This window comes from Erinaceus europaeus, chromosome 11 (genome assembly GCF_950295315.1).
Source record: "Erinaceus europaeus chromosome 11, mEriEur2.1, whole genome shotgun sequence".
NCBI classification, from domain to species: domain Eukaryota; kingdom Metazoa; phylum Chordata; class Mammalia; order Eulipotyphla; family Erinaceidae; genus Erinaceus; species Erinaceus europaeus.
This window is the reverse complement of record NC_080172.1, coordinates 114233712-114245783: the sequence shown is the minus strand read 5'-3', so window position 1 is coordinate 114245783 and position 12072 is coordinate 114233712. Positions and strand designations below refer to the sequence as shown.

The 12072-nt window shown below is 50.2% G+C and overlaps 1 protein-coding gene across 6 annotated transcripts in view; it reads right to left on the bottom strand.

The window, feature by feature from the left end:
- Nucleotides 1–12072, bottom strand: part of LOC103122359 (kazrin) — a 585567-nt gene that overhangs the window by 145663 nt on the left and 427832 nt on the right. For all 6 annotated transcript variants that reach the window (XR_009552653.1, XM_060202328.1, XM_060202329.1 and 3 more), the window contains exon 2: nucleotides 4692–4883. Coding sequence is in view for 5 of the 6 variants with exons in the window: in XM_060202328.1 (XP_060058311.1) it covers nucleotides 4692–4883 (192 nt within the window). In the remaining variant the exon portion in view is untranslated. The remainder of the gene's footprint in view (nucleotides 1–4691; nucleotides 4884–12072) is intronic.

Below are 12072 nucleotides of genomic sequence, written 5' to 3'. Positions count from 1 at the left end.
ATCAGCCTCCCTGCCTCGCGATAGCCCACTCCCTTATTATCTACATAATCACTGTTTAGCCTGAAAGTCCCCTGCCTACTTCCTCACCCATGCCATTCCTTTGATCTATCTTCTTTTTTTTTTTTTTGGTTATGTTTAGAAGTTTCTATTTTAAGGGAGTGATTTTCTAATTTTTAATTTTTTTTTAATATTTATTTTATTTATTCCCTTTTGTTGCTCTTGTTGTTTTATTGTTGTCGTTATTATTGTTGTTGTCGTTGTTGGATAGGACAGAGAGAAATGGAGAGAGGAGGGGAAGACAGAGAGGAAGAGAGAAAGATAGACACCTGCAGTGCCGGGATAGCCTGAGGGTACTTCTTCCCAAGCTAGTGCTCTCTGGCTTGGAGAGAACTCAACTGGAGCCGATCTAGGCTGCTGCATGGGAGAGGGATCAGGAACTCGTGCCGCACTAACTTCCGCAGGAGATACACTCTGGAACTCTCGGAGCCGGAAAGCAATTTCCAAGTGTCTTTAATCAGAAGAGCAGCTGTTTTTATACTCTCCAAGTAGGGTGAAAACAGGATGTGATATAGAGAGGGTGGAGAGAAAAGTGACTGGTGAAAATCAGAGTGTGACAAGGAGGGGGCGGAACAGGCAAGAATCCTATCACTGAACCACCAATGCCCTGGAGGGAGTGCTTTATGTAAATGTAAAAGTGATTTATGTAAATAGACCAAAGCTTTGGATCAGTAAATCCCTATATAGGCATATGGTTAAGCAGAAGCCAGGGGGAGGTGGCATACTACCCAACACTGCAGACCTGCTTCACCGCCTGTGAAGCGATTCCCCTGCAGGTGGGGAGCTGGGGTTCGAACAGGCATCCTTATGCCGGTCCTTGTGCTTTGCGCCACCTGCGCTTAACCCGCTGCGCTACAGCCCGACTCCCTTGATCTATCTTCTTTCTGCCCTCAGGACCTCCCTCTGGCTGCTGGTTACTGATAACCTTGCTTCCTTGGTCCTTTAACCGACTAAATCTCTTGCTCAACAATTACTGGAAAAGTCCTGACCCTCCCCAGACCCTGTGCCTCCCTACCATATATGGTATCCACATGTCACTTCCTCCTGCGACCCCTTATACACCCTGCTTTGCTGTTCAATATACGGATCATTCATGAAGCATTTCCCCGGGTCAGCTCTTGCTGCAGCACTAGCACTGGGCAGTGAGTCAGTCCCAAAGGCTCAATCCTACCACCCCGGAATATTCTTCTGGACCCCCGCATCTGGTGAGCAACAGAGCGGGTAAGCCAGGAAGTCTGTGCCCGGGAAGAGGCCTCCACACGAGAAGTCCGGCAGTCCCTCAGACCAGGAGACCCAGCTTTGCTGAGGGAAGGCGCCCCAGGACCTGTGAGCTGAGGGGCAGGGTGGCCTCTATTCGTTCTCCTGCTCTTTCATTTCTTCAGGTTTGCAAGAGCTAAGAGATGGCTGTCTCCTCCTCCCTGACCCAAGAGGACAAACACAGGTGGATTCTTTTTCTGGCCAAAGATGGGAAAGACAGGGCCTCTGTCCTGATCAGAAGTAATGGCGATGGCTGCTTTCATATTGACTTACAAAATTATAAGATAAAGGGGCCAGGTGGTGATGCACTTGCTTCAGCACGCACGTTACAATGTGCAAGGACCAGGGTTTGAGCCCCCAACCCCCCACCTTCAGGGAGAAAGCTTTGTGAGTGAAGCAGGGCTGCAGGTGTCTCTCCTCCTCTCTCCTTCTCTATCTCTTCCTGCCTTTTTGGGTTTTGGCTGTCTCTATCCAATAAATAAGGATAATGGGGGAGGGGGGAATAATAAGATAAAAAGGGTATAATTCTACACCGTTCTCACCACCAGAGAATATATAGCCCCATTCCCTCCAGTGGAAGCTACAGCAGTTCTCCAAAGGCTGAAGACATGGGTTAACTATTATTTCTGTAACTATCTCTCTATATTTATATCTATTTTCCCCCTTTTCCCCCATGGCCCCATATTTTCTTCCTTTCCAAGTCACACCTACACCTATTATTACTTTTGAATATTCCTCCCATTTTTCATCTTCTCTGTCCAGGTCTTGATGCAGTTGGCGTTCAGAGCCCTCTGGTCATCGGCAGGTCAATCCATACCCCCACAGCTCTTGAATCTTCCTATATTCAAAAAGCTTAGCAAGACCAGCTGGCACAGCTCAGGCCCAATGGCAAGCCTCAGGGGCTATTCCCAAGATGTGGGTCTCCATTCTGAGAAGGGGGAGACATGTTCTGAGGCCCCTGGGATTTGGGAAGTGGAAGGCGGCTGACACAGCTCTGCCTAGTCTGTCCAGCTGGCCGTGCGGAGGAAGAGCCTGCCTGCTTGGCACAGTGACTCCCCAACCCTGCAACATCTGTTGGGTTATAACACACACCAGCTGCCCACAACAGCATAACGAGACCACCCAGAACACTGTCTGAGTGGCCTGATAGGAGGGGCTGTCTACCTTGAGGAGTGTAGTGCGTTGCTGAAAAGAATCCATGAAGACATAGTGACAAGCTGAGCAGGGCCTCCCCTTCTGCACTGATCTCCCAGGCTTCGGGGGCTGGGGGGGGGGGGGAGATGAAGAGGGTGTTAGAGTGTGAATATACTTTTTTTCCTCCATGGTTATTGCTGGGGCTTAGTGCCGGCACTATGAATGCACTGCTCCTGGCAGCCATTTTTTTCCATTTTATTGGATAGGACAGAGAGAGATTGAGGGAAGAGGGGGAGAGAGACAGGGAGAGAGAAAGAGAGACACCAGCAGACCTGCTTCACCACTCTTGAAGCATGCCCCTTGCAGGCGGGGAGCAGGGGACTTGAACTCGGATCCTTGCACTTAGTACTCTGTGCGCTTAACTGGGTGCAACACTATCTTGGTCCCCTTTACCGACATCACACCGCTGGCCAGCCAGGGAGACCTGCTAGGAGACCAACTTGTCTAGCAAAATTCACTGCCATTTACAGATTTACAGTCAGGACCCAGGTACAGAGCTGGAAGCTGCATTTCCCACGACACCCGGGTGCCGGGTGCGGTCACATGACCAAGGTCTGCCCAAAGAGTGTCTCTAGGCCCCGCCCGGATTTTGGCTCTCTTGCGTGGTCTGTCCCAGGCCAAGGGGAGAAGACTTTCCCACCAGCCTGGAATACTCCTCAAAGGAATAGCTGCAGAAGAGCGAGACAAAGAGATTCTTTAAGCTGCGCTGTTTTGAGGCTTCTTTGCTACACAACCCAAAATCTCAGTCTCGCTTTGAAGTGCGAGGCTTCAAAAATGAAGTTTTCAGAGAGGCGTTATCATTTCTAATCAATGGTGAATGAGAAAGCAGGTTGTGCCCCCCCCAAATCAAAGACATGGGGGAAGGGGAGGGGGGAGGGGTTCTAGAGAATCAAGGCTAGTTCTCCAAAAGCTATGCTCTCTCTTACTGGTTTTTTTTTTTTTTTTTTTGCCCCCAAGGTTATCGCTGGTGGCCTGTACAACAATTACACTGCTCCTGGAGGCTATTTTTTTCCCTTTTGTTGCCCATCATTATTGCTGCTATTATTATTGTTGTTGTTATTGCTATCATTGTTATTGGATAGGACAGGGAGAAATTGAGAGAGGAGGGGAAGATAGAGAGGAGGAGAGAAAGATAGATACCTGCAGACCTGCTTCACCGCCTGTGAAGTCACCCCCTTCCTCCCCACAGGTGGGGAGCTGGGGGCTGTCCTTGGTGCTTCTTGTCACCCACGTGTGCTTAACCTGCTGCACTACCGCCCGGCCCCCTCTCTTACTGTTTTATGCCTGAGTTCTCTGAGCACTGTCAGGGGAGGGGGTCCAACAACCTTTTTGCTTTCCTTTTCAAAGTTTTTTTTTGGTCATCTTTATTTACTTATTGGATAGAGAGAACCAGCAATGGAGAGGGGAGGGGATGATAGAGAGGAAGAGAAACAGAGAGACACCTGAAGCACTACTTCACCATTTATAAAGCTTTCACCCCTGCAGGTAGAGACCTGGGGGCTCGAACTCGGGTCCATGGGCATTGTAATAAGTGCACTCAACCAGGTGTGCCACCACCCAGCCCCACGTCTAAACTTTTCAAATGACCTTCAAGACCTCTCCCCAACCCCACAGAGTGAGCGATAGGTGACAGCCACATGAGCAGCTTGGAGGCCCAGGCCTGCGGAAGGAATACAGACTGAAACTGTGCCCACCGGCTGCCAGCTGATTAAGGATACGTGCACTCACCCGGGAAGATGTCACCAGCACCTTCTTGGGACCCAACACTGGTGTCTCTCAGATTTGGGTTCTTCCAAAACCCAACAAATCGAGAGGAGACCCAAGCCCTGTGGGTAAGTGGAGCGCAGAGGCCCCAGCAGAGAAGCCAGCCTATCATTGTTGTCCAGCGAGGGTGCTGAGAAAGGCAGCCAGCTGCTGGGGCGGTGTGGCCATTCACTCACACCTCAGAGGGCAGTACCCCAACGTCCCCAGGGTGGGCGAGTATACACAGAGGTCACATGCGAGGAGGGAGTGACAGACAGATGTGCCCTCCAGGGACGGGATGACGGCAGCTGGAGAGTGGAGGTGTCCCCACACAGAGAGACCCTAGCGTCCACACGCTTCCCTCTGAGACAGAATCCTGATTCCCTGGAGCATCCGTGTCCTGAACCACACAGGCAGGTGAGGGGAGGTGGGGCACTTACCCTGCAAGGCTTCTTTGGCTCTGGCTAGCTCCTGCTCCTTCTGGGCCAGCTGGACCCTGAGTTCAGTGGCCGAGAGCACCTCGGAGGACTTGCCACCCTGGGACTCCTCCAGATCTCTTGTCAGCATCTCCTTCATCTGCCTGAGAAGGTGGACTTCCTCCTGCAGCCGTGATACTTCCTCCCGCAGGAGCACTAGGGGAGAGAGCAAGAAACTCACTTGTTTGTTTGTTTGTTTTGCTCTGTGTGTATGTGTGTGTGTGTGGGGGAAGAGACTTTGGCGAGTCCTGTCTCATCCGTGTCCTGCATTCAGTACTTTATGTGTCCAGAAAGCCGCCCCCGCCCCCAACAAAACAAACAGGGAGGCCAGGCGGTGCCACATCTGGCTAAGCGTTCGTGTTACAGTACACAAGGACCTGGGTTCAAGCCTTCGGTCCCCACCTGCAGGGGGAAAGCTTCAAGAGTGGTGAAGCAGGGCTGCAGGTGTCTGTCTGCGCCAACCAACCCTCCCCCCCACCCCCCGCTTCTCTTGGTTTCTGTCTCTATCCACTGATAAATTATTTTTTTAAAAAAAAGACGGAAACCCCAGCCCACCCTTGTCAGTCTAGAGGGGTTCCCCTGCTGCTGTCACGGCCCAGAGAGGGTCCACCTGATGGCCAGTGGGCTGGCCCCTCCACTGGGCAGGAGCCAGAGAGAGAAGAAGAAAGAGCTGGCAGAAACCAGCATGCGGGGCAGGAGCAGGGAGAAGGAAGCCGGTGAAGCTCTCCAGGCATCAATCAGCATTTCATCCCACCCAAAGCTGCAGAGGGAGGAACTCTAGGCCACTACCCCCGACTTTATAGATTAGGAGGTCAGAGACTCGGAGAGATAAAGCAATTCAACCAGCTCGGGCAGTCAGTGGACAGCAGAGCTGGGATTTGAACCCGGCCCAGATGCAGCCAACCCCAGGGCCTAATTCCTAGCCTCACACTTGGAAGCCATCCTGAAGAGGTTCAGTGGAGGGGGCCCGGCGATCGATCACATTATACTGCTCAAGGATCCGGGTTCAAGCCCCGGGTCCCCACCTGCAGGGGAAAAGCACCACAAGTGGTGAAGCAGGGATACTCTCTGTCTCTCTATCTCCCCCTTCTCTCTCGATGTCTGGCTGTCTCTATCCGATACATGAATAAGTAAATAAACAAATAGCAAAGAAAGGGAAAGATGGGTCTGGCGTCTTACTGCAGCAGAGGGCTTCTTCTCTCCTTCTCTCTGCAACATGGTACGCTCTGCCTAGTTCCAGTAACCTCTCCCCGGAACAGCCTTCCTCACGTCTCCTGTGGCTGTTCCCTCAATGTGCCACAGGCCATGCTACCACCTCAGGGGGTTCATCTCTCAACACCCTCTCTCACACACTGTGGGGTATAGACCTCACCCATGCGGGCACTGCTCTCACGTCACCCTAGATACCCTCCCCTCTACTGGCACCCAGCAAACTCTTTTCTTACACTTTTAAAAAAGTATCTTTAGATTAGTCAACAATTTGCTCTGCTTTTTATCTTTACTCTTTTTCAGCCACTAGGTTCCAGATGCTACCATGATGCCAACTGGACTTCTCTAGGCAGACGACCCCACCAATGTGTCCTGGACCCCACTTCCACAGAACCCCTTCCCCACTAGGGAAAGAGAGAGACAGGCTGGGAGTATGGATTGACCTGTCAACGCCCATGTTCAGCAGGGAAGCAATGACAGAAGCCAGACCTTCCACCTTCTGCATCCCATAATGACCCTGGGTCCATACTCCCACAGGGATAGAGAATGGGAAAGCTGGGGGTGAGGGAGTGGGATATGGAGTTTTGATGATGGGAACTGTGTGGAGCTGTACTCCTCATATCCTCTGGTCTAGTCAGTGTTTCCATTTTATAAATAAAAACTTTAAAAATTATCTTTATTGGATAGAAACAGTCAAAAACAGAGAAGGAAAGGGGTGACAGACAGACAGAGAGACACCTGTTGTCCTACTTCTCTATTTGCAAAGCTTTCCCCCTGCAGTTGGGGACTGGAGGCTCGAACCCGGGTCCTTGTGCATTGTCACATATGCGCTCAACCAAGTGCGCCACCCCCTGGCCCTGGCAATCTCTACAGTTCTGCACACTTGCGGGTCCTGGTCTCAAGTCAAGGTGAGGCCAGATCTGATTTGGGGGGCGACCTAGAGGGAGCAGAGCTGAGGCCTCAGGTCAGGGGACCCCACTCGGAGCCCCTTACTCTGACGTGGACTCCTTACCACCTCCTTGGAGGCCACCTGTCTACAGCAGGTGCCTGTGTGTGTGTGGGGGGGGGGGGCTACCCTTTGCCTCTTCACATCTTCACCTCCAGATCTAACCACCCAGCAGTTCCAGGGTTCCTTTGAGATGAGCTCCCTTTGGCAGGACTGAGGGAAGCCAGGGCTAAACGTTTGTGCTGTTATCCTAAAAGTATTACTCTTACCAAAAAAAAAAAAAAAGGAAATCAAAAGGGAAAACAAAATCAAACAAACAAACAACAACAAAAAAAAACACCAGCAGAGCACGAGGTGGTGGACATGTTCCAGGCCACACTTCCTGTTGGGTGTATTTATGGCAGCTGCCTATACCCATACCCAGATTCCTCCACCTGACACCCTGATGCTCCCTCCCTCCCTCCCTCCCTCAAACACCCTCAGGGCTCTCAGTTCACGCAGATACTAGAATCCTCCCTCCTCAGAGCCACCAGAAGAGCTTTCTGCTCTTCCTCACAGGTTCCTTTCTGTCTTTCTGTCATGGTCTCAGTCCCACTGTCACCCCTTCCCCAAGAGGCCTAGAGTGACCCCATTTGCCATCCAACTTGACCACACTTTGGATAGCCCGAATAGGAGGAGTTCATGACATGGGGGCAGGCGTGTTTAGGGTCTGCATGTCCACAGCTCCCAGGAGCAGTTCTCCTGGTCCTGCTCCAGCCCCTTCACAGCAGGCTCTTATGTGACCATATCACTGGGAAAAGGCCAACACAATTCTCTCCACCCAGTAAGACTTTATGGGCGCCTACCCCAAGCCAGATGCTGAACCAGGGGCCTGGGGGGTACATAAATGACACAGACAGACCCTGCCCTCAGGCTGGCCTCAAAGCTAGCCCTCTTAATCCCCAGGAAGGCGGGAGTCTGCAGCCGAGACCCTGGCTGCTTGGACACTGGTCCCGTCTGCAAGACCACCGAGTAGGAGGGTTGCTGTGGGAGGCCCTTCCCTGCTCTCAGCCCAGGCAAATGTTTTCCTGGCTGTCTACACCTTGGTGCAGGGTATTTGGAACAGAGAAGGGAAACCCTTAAGGCTGAAGAAGCCCCCAGTGAGTAGAAACAGCAGAGGCAAGTGATAGCACTAAGGAGGGCTGCACCTTCCTGGGGCACAAGGAGGCCTGAGCTGAGCCTTGGGGCACAGGGCAGCGAGCAGAGACCAGCACCAGCCAAAATTCCCCTTTCCAAAGGGAGGCTGGGTCAGCCTACTCCGCCACTGCAGGAAGACGGGTCCTGAAATGAGTGCAGCCTAGAATGTTCCCAGCTGTGACCATGGACTGTGAGCTCAGACTGACGGGGATTCGGTCACACAGGCTCCTGTGCTTTATAAGTAGGAAGAGATATGGAGCCTGGGTCAGATCAATGGGGTGAAAAGCTAACAGGATTGATATACTTTCCTCATGTTTGGGAGCTACTCTCTGCCCTAATTCAGCTCTCTAGGCCTATTCTCAACTCTGACACCATCTTCTCTTCTCTTTTAGTTCACCTGCATGTTAGCTGTCAGGCTCAGCCAAAATTACTTAAATCATGGGCCACCTGGAACATACCTAAAATAGACCTCCTAGCTTCTTCTCACATGAAGACTCCTAATTTCATCTGCTCTATTCCTACCTTTGGGTTCCTGTTTATTAAACAATTTGTCCAGCTTTATCTCTTACCACCTTTCAGCCACCAATTTACAGATGCTACCATGATGCCATCCTGACTTCCCTGGACAGATGACATCACCAAGGTATCCCGGAACCTCATCTCTCCAGAGCCCTGCCCCCCTGGGGAAAGATAGAAACAGGCTGGGGGTATGGATCCACCTGCCAATATCCATGTCCAGTGGAGAAGCAATTACAGAAGCCAGAACTCCCACCTTCTGCACCACATAAAGAATTTTGGTGGGCGTGGGTAGATAGCATAATGGTTAAGCAAAGAGATGCTTATGCCTGAGCTCTGAAGTCCCAGGTTCAATCCCTCACAGCACCATAAGCCAGAGCTGAGCAGTGCTCTGGTGTTTCTCTCTGTATCTCTCTCTCAAAAATAAAAATAAATAAAATATATCTTTTTTAAAAAAGAATTTTGGTTTATATTCCGGAGGGATAAAGAACAGGGAAATTTCCAATGGAGGGTATGGTATGGAACACGGAACTCTGATAGTGGGAACTGTGTTTTGTACCTGTTAACTTACAATCTTGTTAATCATTATTAAATCACACACACACACACACACACACACACACACACACACACACACACACACACACACACCAGAGAAGCTGAAAAACCAGGGGCACCTGGGTGAACAATGAATAGATGTGAGGGAAGGGCCAGTCGGAGAAAACCAGGACAGGAAGAGGTACAGTGGAGTGGAACTCTAAAAGCCCCTTAACCTTGACTCCCTCTGTAGCCTCCCTCTCCCTGGGCCACCAATCCCCAGCAGCATCTGGGATTCTGAAATTCTAGTTCTTGCACCCTGCCTGCCCTAGACAGAAGATCTGTGTTCCTCTCACACCCCTAATTCCTAAGTTGAAACTTAGCCTCAATAGTATTTGGTGATGGTACTCAGAGATGGGGTCTTAGGAAGGTGATTAGGTCACATGAGGATGGAGTCCTTATATACAAGATGAGTGCCCTGGGGGCCGGGTGGTGGTGCACCTGGTTAAACACTCACATTACAGTGCACAAGGATCCAGGTTCAAGCCCCTGGCTCCCACCTGTAGGGGGGAAGCTTCATAAGTGATGAAGCAGGGCTGCAGGTATCTCTCTTTCTCTTCCCCTACCCTCTTGATTTCTGGCTGTCTCTATCCAGTATAAATAAAGATAATTAAAAAAAAAAAAAGCTGGCTTCCTGGAGCTAGGCAGTGGCACATCTGGTTAAGTGCTCACATTACAATGCACAAGGACCCAGGTTCAAGCCCCTGGTCTCCACCTGTGGGAGGGGGGGCTCCATGAGTGGTGATGAAGGTATCTCTTTCCCTCTCTACATTCCTCATACCCCCCTTCTAGACTTTTGTCTCTATCCGATAATAAATAAAAATGAAATAATAGAAATATTTTACTTTTTTAAGACTATAATTCTGAATGGTAAAAATAGAATGATATTAGCACCCTTATAAGAGACCTCAGAATCTGATTTACATGAACTTGTCAAAAAAAAAAAAAACTCCAAGCAAAACAGAAGCAAGCAAACTGTAAGACTTGTAAGAACTGTGGTGGAGGGGGTCGGGCGGTGGCGCTGTGGGTTAAGCGCATGTGGCGCAAAGCGCAGGGACCGGCGTGAGGATCCCGGTTCGAGCCCCCGGCTCCCCACCTGCAGGGGAGTCGCTTCACAGGCGGTGAAGCAGGTCTGCAGGTGTCTATCTCTCCCCCTCTCTGTCTTCCCCTCCTCTCTCCATTTCTCTCTGTCCTATCCAACAACGACAACAATAATAACTATAACAATAAAAAAAAAAAAAAAAAGAACTGTGGTGGTGATCTCTGGGAGGGTGGGGATACAGATCTCTGGAACTACATATTATAATCTTACAATCTTGTAACAAATTAATAATAACAAATCAAAAAAATTTTTAAAAGACTCAAAATTGTGAGAAATAAAATTCTGTATTTATAAGTCTTTCCATCTCTCTGGCCCCACCAGCCCAAATGGGTAAAAACTGCCTCCCCCACAGTCAACTAAAGTTTATTTCACTATAAATTGCAAATGCTACTTAGTTTCTCTCAAACAGCAAGCAGTCGATGCAGCTTTGCTTCAGGTCTGTTGGATGTAGCCAAACAAAACAGAGCTAACCAAGTAACAGAAAAGCAACCACAAAGACTCAAAGTGAAATCACAATTTCAGATAAACAGCCTCTTTGAGTATAAGTATGTCCTGAACACAGATGTCCTGTACTAAGACTCTGAGATTGTTATTTATTCATTGTTGATCTGAAATTCAAAGGTAATTGGACATGTTGTGTTTTAGGAATCCTACTTGGCAGTCTGTGGGTGGGGAAGGGTTGGACTTTGGCACAAGAACAGGAGGGTGAGCTCTGCCAGGAGACAGGATGGTGAAGGCACAGGGCAGCCTGAAACAGCCTGACCTGCTCCGACTCAAAGAAGCACTGAAAACAAGAGGAGCTGGTGTCCTTGGCAAACAGTGGCAACGGCAGATTTGCCCTGGGCTCACCTTTCTGACATGTGTACCTGACACCGAGGCCCCGCCCCTCCTATCAGGCCCTGAATAAGCAGGAAGGCTGCACCAGGTGCTGCACCTGTAAGCAACCAAGTCTTAGGAGATCTGACTGGAAAAACAAGTCCGTGGAAAGAGAAATATGTCCAGGCTTCCAGACTGCACCTGCCCTGGCTGGGCTCGCAAAGCCTGGTCCTGCAAACCCTCACCTGCTCACAGGCAGAGACAAGAAGCCATTTTGAAGCTGTGATCAGAGAGACTTAAAAGGCCACTCATGGGCTCTGGGACTGAGGGCAGTCACCTCCCCTCCCTAGGCGTGGGGCCAGGGCTTGCGGGGGACTAGAGAGCAATAAGTGAGCTTTGTGTGTGCCGACCTACTCACGTTCCTGAGAATCAATGAAGAAGCTGAACTTGAAAGACTTGTGTTTTCGGGGCTGGGTGGTGTCACACCTGCTTGAGAGGACATGTTACAAGGTGCAAAGACCCCCCATCCCCACCTGCAGGGGAAAAGCTTCAGATGTGGTAAAGCAGGGCTGCAGGTGTCTCTCTGTCTCTCTCCCTCTCTTATCTCCCCCTTTCAATTTCTGGCTGTCTCTATCAAATAAATTTTATTTATTTATTTATGTATTTATTTATTTTGCCTCCAGGGTAATTGCTGGGGTTCGGTACCTGCACCACAAGTCCACTACTCCTGGAGGCTATTTTTTCCCTTTTGTTGCCCTTGTTTTATCGTTGTTGTGGTTATTGTTGTTGTCACTGATATCGTTGTTGTTGGATAGGACAGAGAGAAATGGAGAGAGGAGGAGAAGACAGAGAGAGCGAGAGAAAGACAGACACCTGCAGACCTGCTTCACCGCCTGTGAAGCGACTCCCCTGCAGGTGGGGAGCCAGGGGACTCGAACTGGGATCCTTACACCAGTCCTTGTGTTTTAAGCCACCTGTGCTTA